At 39.3% G+C, this 4,931-nt stretch overlaps 1 protein-coding gene across 1 annotated transcript; it reads left to right on the top strand.

Moving 5' to 3' along the window:
- The first annotated feature begins 2,388 nt into the window (after positions 1–2,388).
- On the top strand, positions 2,389–4,572 carry LOC107908057 (uncharacterized). The gene is made up of 3 exons (XM_016835331.1): positions 2,389–2,598; positions 3,107–3,356; positions 4,052–4,572. Exons 1-3 carry the CDS (start codon positions 2,389–2,391, stop codon positions 4,570–4,572), a joined length of 981 nt encoding a protein of 326 aa, XP_016690820.1.
- The last annotated feature ends 359 nt before the right edge of the window (positions 4,573–4,931 follow it).

Raw genomic sequence — 4,931 nt, forward strand, 5'->3', positions numbered from 1 at the left:
TTATGGTTTTAACCCACTAACAGTACTTGACCTTGCGCCATTACCATTAGAACATATTGTTAATTTAGATGGCAAACAGAAAGCTGAGCTGGTGAAATCTTTACATGAGAAGGCTAGGCAACGAATAGCAAAAACAAATGATATCAACACCAACAAAGCAAATAAAGGGCACAAACGGGTTGTCCTTGAACCCGGAGATTGGGTTTGGGTCCATATGAGGAAAGAACGATTTCCTACAAAAAGAAAGATCAAGTTGGACCCAAGAGGCGATGGCCTTTCCAAGTACTCGAGCGGATCAATGATAATGCATACAAAATTGCTCTACCTAGTGATACAATGTAAGTTCTACTTTCGATATGGCTGACTTATCTCCATTTGATTTTTCAGATTCGAGGACGAATCTTTTTGAGGAAGGGGGGAATGATACGAGTCACAAAGGCCGAACTCAAGCTCAAGAACATGATGGGCTCAAATTACCTCAAGGCCCAATAACGAGGTCAAAGGCCAAGTGAATGCGTATGAAACTAAATGGAACCGTTCAAGACTTCATTAGCAAGGCCTTAGATGCGTATACAAAGGAAAAAGAAAATCAAGATTCACTTTCTTGTTTTTAAGAAAATCAAGAAACCGAATCTTGGTCGAATCTTGTTGTTTTGAGCGATTTCAAGAATCAAGAAAATCAAGATTTCAAATCTTGGAAATCTTGGTCCAAGAAACCGAACCTTACAGTTAAGGCGCATTAGACCTCAGTTACGAGCATCAACGAACCAATTTTGGGAGAGAACGAATTACAAATCCAAGTTCTTGAAGATACAACTCAATAAGATGTTCCAAGCCCAACCAAGAAGTTTAAATTAGACTTAGTTGAAAATCAGGCCAAATTGTCAAAGTGGCCCAGTTTGTAAAATTTTAATTCTTTAAATACTTAGTTTTAATTTTTAGAATTTATGAATAAATTTCTATGTAAGAATTCAGTTCAATAAGCCCATTTAAAGGCCTTGGACGAAATTCCCCTTGAAAGTCAACAATTAAGGTTTTTTTTTTAGTTTTCCTAGTAAGGCTAGGAAAGTAGTTAGAAGGCCTATATATATGGCTTGGCCAGCCACCCTTAAGGACATTAGATTGAATTCAGATTTTTTTTTTAGTGAAAATTGTCTTTGAGTTTCTCCAAGAATTCTCTCTTGATTTTCTTTAGAAGTAGTTTTAACAATCTTTCTGATTGTGGGAACCATCTTTAGCCTTCTTCTTGCCATGTTTTTACATTGGAGGGTAGATTCGAGCCGTTTGAAGGGAGTTGTGAAATCTTTCTTGATTTCAAGGCTTCTTAGGACTTAATTATCTTTCTTACTATTTGTTCTTCTTTAATTATTTTTATTTGTGCCGAATTGTTGATTAACTTGGCATGATTGTTCTTGTTGCGTTTTCAGCCATTCCAAGCTTCAAGAATCTATTTTAGCAACATTCTTTGGCGTCAATAAACATTCAGTTTTTTGGAGTCTTTCTGAGTTAAATTTCAGTTTCTTTGCTTCCAAGAAACCCTATTAATAAGTGTTTTGACTCTTGGCTGATTCTTTCTTGTTTTGGGGTGTTTCTTTATAGATCTTTTGCTGCTAATGTTAATTTTTTGTTGCCGTTTCAGATCCAAGTGTCTATAGTTTTCGTAGGGCTTTTCCCGTGACTTGACAACTCGATCTTGGTCCGCGCGCAACCCATCTATCAAAGTCTGTGATGCGACGATGATTTATCCCATCCTACTATCACCGAGAACTCTATCGAAAAATTCAAAATCTCACTCAAGGTTCAAGAAGTGTTGAAGATTTTTTTAAGAAAATGGAGATTGCAATGATCCGTACAGACGTTCAAGAAGATCATGAAGCAACAATGGCACGTTTCCTTGCTGGTCTTAACCGAGACATCGCCAATGTTGTAGAGCTTCAACATTACATTGAAATCGTGGACATGGTGCATATGGCCATTAAGGTGGAGAAGCAACTCAAGCAAAAGGGCACTGTTCGAAGCTATCCCACCACGAGCACAACCAGATGGGGACAAAGCACGAGTAAAAATAATCCACCAAGTCTTGCCAAAGATCCAATGGTGCCTGCTAAGACAAGTAAACCTATTGGCGACATGAGCAAAGGCAAGGCGACATATTCTTTTGCCAATCGAACGAGGGATATCAAGTCTTGTAAGTGCCTCGGAAGGGGGCATATCTCCAGCCAATGTCCCAACCGTAGTAATATGGTGATTCGTGCGAATGGAGAAATTGAATAGGAGGAGGAAGAACTTAAAGATGAGCCCGAAGCAGTTTTTGACAACGAAGAATAAGTTGAACATGCCCTTGATGGAGAACTCATTGTAGTTAAAAGGAGCCTAAGTATTCAAAGCATGGAAGACGAGCAACAACGAGAAAACATCTTCCATACTTGTTGTCAGGTCCAAGGAAAACTTTGTAGCGTCATCATCGACGGTGGAAGTTGTACAAACGTGGCGAGCACCCTCCTGGTGGAAAAACTAAGTAAGCCGACCACCAAACATCCAAGTCCATACAAACTCCAATGGCTCAATGATGGAGGAGAGCTAAAAGTGACAAAGCAAGTACGTGTATCATTTTCTATTGGAAAATATTGCACCGAAGTACTTTGCGACGTCGTTCCAATGCATGCGGGCCATTTGCTACTTGGCCGCCCGTGGCAATTTGATCGACGAGTTATGCACGATGGCTACTCAAACCGTTATTCATTCAAGCACATGGGAAGGAATGTGACATTAGCTCCGTTGACACCAAAGCAAGTTTACGAGGATCAAATCAAGTTGAAAAATTTTGTGGAATAAATGAGGGAAAAGGAAAAGACCGAAAACACAAAAGAAAAGAAAAATGAGAAGAAGAAAGAAGAATTGAAAAAATTTAGTGAAAAGAATGCGAGAAAAGAGAGATGAAAAAGAAAAAGCAAGTGAAAAATTGAATGTATTTGCAAAAGAAAGTGATATTCGAAAGGCTTTCTTGGCGAGGCAACCAATCCTTGTACTTATGTATAAGGAAAACTTGTTTAATACAAAGGAATTAACCTTAAATCCCCCTTCTTCTATTGTTTCCCTTTTGCAGGATTTCCAAGACGTCTTTTCGGATGATGTGCCAAGTGGGTTGCCACCCCTTCGTGGGATTGAGCACCAAATTGATTTTGTGCCCGGAGTCGTTATTCTGAACCGACCAGCATACCGAACCAATCCTGAAAAAACCAAAGAACTTCAACGACAAGTCAATGAACTCATGCAAAAGGCTACATTTGAGAGAGCCTTAGCCCTTACGCTATTCCAGTTTTGTTGGTACCAAAGAAGGACTGGAGTTGGCACATGTGTGTCGATTGCCACGCTGTAAACAAAATCACCATTAAGTATAGGCATCCCATACCGTACTTAGATGACATGCTCGACGAGTTAAGTGGTGCCAAACTATTTTCGAAAATTGATCTCAAAAGCGGGTACCATCAGATTCGAATGCGAGAAGGTGATGAATGGAAGACTGCTTTTAAAATGAAACATGGTTTGTATGAATGGTTGGTCATGCCATTTGGCTTAACCAACGCCCCTAGCACTTTTATAAGACTTATGAATTATGTTTTGCGATCGTTTATTAGTAAGTTTTGTGTTGTGTACTTTGATGATATACTCATATATAGTAAATCGTTGGATGAGCATGTAATACATCTTCGATCTGTTTTGAAAGTCCTTCGAAAGGAGACTTTGTATGCTAACCTTAAGAAGTGCACATTTTGTTCTGACAAAGTGATTTTCTTAGGTTTCGTGGTTAGCTCGGAAGGCCTTGAGGTAGATCGAGAGAAGATTAAAGATATTCAAGAATGGCCAAGACCAACGAGTATAAGCCAAGTGCGAAGCTTCCATGGCTTGGCAAGCTTCTATAGGCGCTTTGTACCCAACTTCAGCACGTTGGCCGCACCATTGACAAGCACCATCAAGAAGAATTCATCCTTCCATTAGGGCGAAGAGCAAGAAAATTCTCTTAATATTATTAAAGATTGTCTTACTAAAGCTCCATTGTTAGCACTACATGATTTCTCTAAAACATTTGAGATTGAATGCGAAAAATTGAATGGAGCCGCATTGAACTACCCAATCTATGACAAGGAGATGTATGTGCTCATTCGAGCTCTTGAGACTTGGCAGCATTATTTATGGCCGAAGGAATTCGTGATCCATTCCGATCATGAGGCGTTAAAGCACATTAAAGGCCAGCACAAACTAAACAAACGTCATGCTAAATGGGTAGAGTATTTGGAATCATTTCCTTATGTCATCAAATACAAGAAAGGTAAGGATAACATATTGGCTGATGCTCTTTCGAGGAGGTATACACTCTTGTCATATTTGGATTCTAAATTGCTTGGGTTTACATTGTTGAAAGATTTATATGCTAAAGATGATGATTTTGGAGAAATATTTGTTGCATGTGAAAATGTGGCTGTTGATAAGTTTTATAGGTGCAATGGTTTCCTTTTTAAAGAAGGAAAATTGTGTGCCACGAAGTTCCGTATGGGAGTTGTTAGTAAATGAGGGGCATAGCGGAGGCCTCATGGGCCATTTCTGTGTTGGAAAGACCTTAGCAACTCTCCAAGAGCATTTTTATTGGCCGAAAATGAAGCGAGACATTGAATGGGTTTGTGCCCGTTGTGTGATGTGTAAGAAGGCCAAATCTAAGGTTAAGCCGCACGGGCTATATACGCCACTCCCCATTCCTGACGCACCTTGGGAGGACATTTCCATGGACTTTGTCCTTAGATTGCCTAGGACTAAGATGGGGAAGGACTCAATTTTTGTTGTAGTCAATCGTTTTTCAAAAATGTCTCATTTTATTTCTTATACAAAAACTGATGATACCGTTCATATTGCTAATCTTTTCTTTAGGGAAATTG

This window comes from Gossypium hirsutum, chromosome D02 (genome assembly GCF_007990345.1).
Source record: "Gossypium hirsutum isolate 1008001.06 chromosome D02, Gossypium_hirsutum_v2.1, whole genome shotgun sequence".
NCBI classification, from domain to species: domain Eukaryota; kingdom Viridiplantae; phylum Streptophyta; class Magnoliopsida; order Malvales; family Malvaceae; genus Gossypium; species Gossypium hirsutum.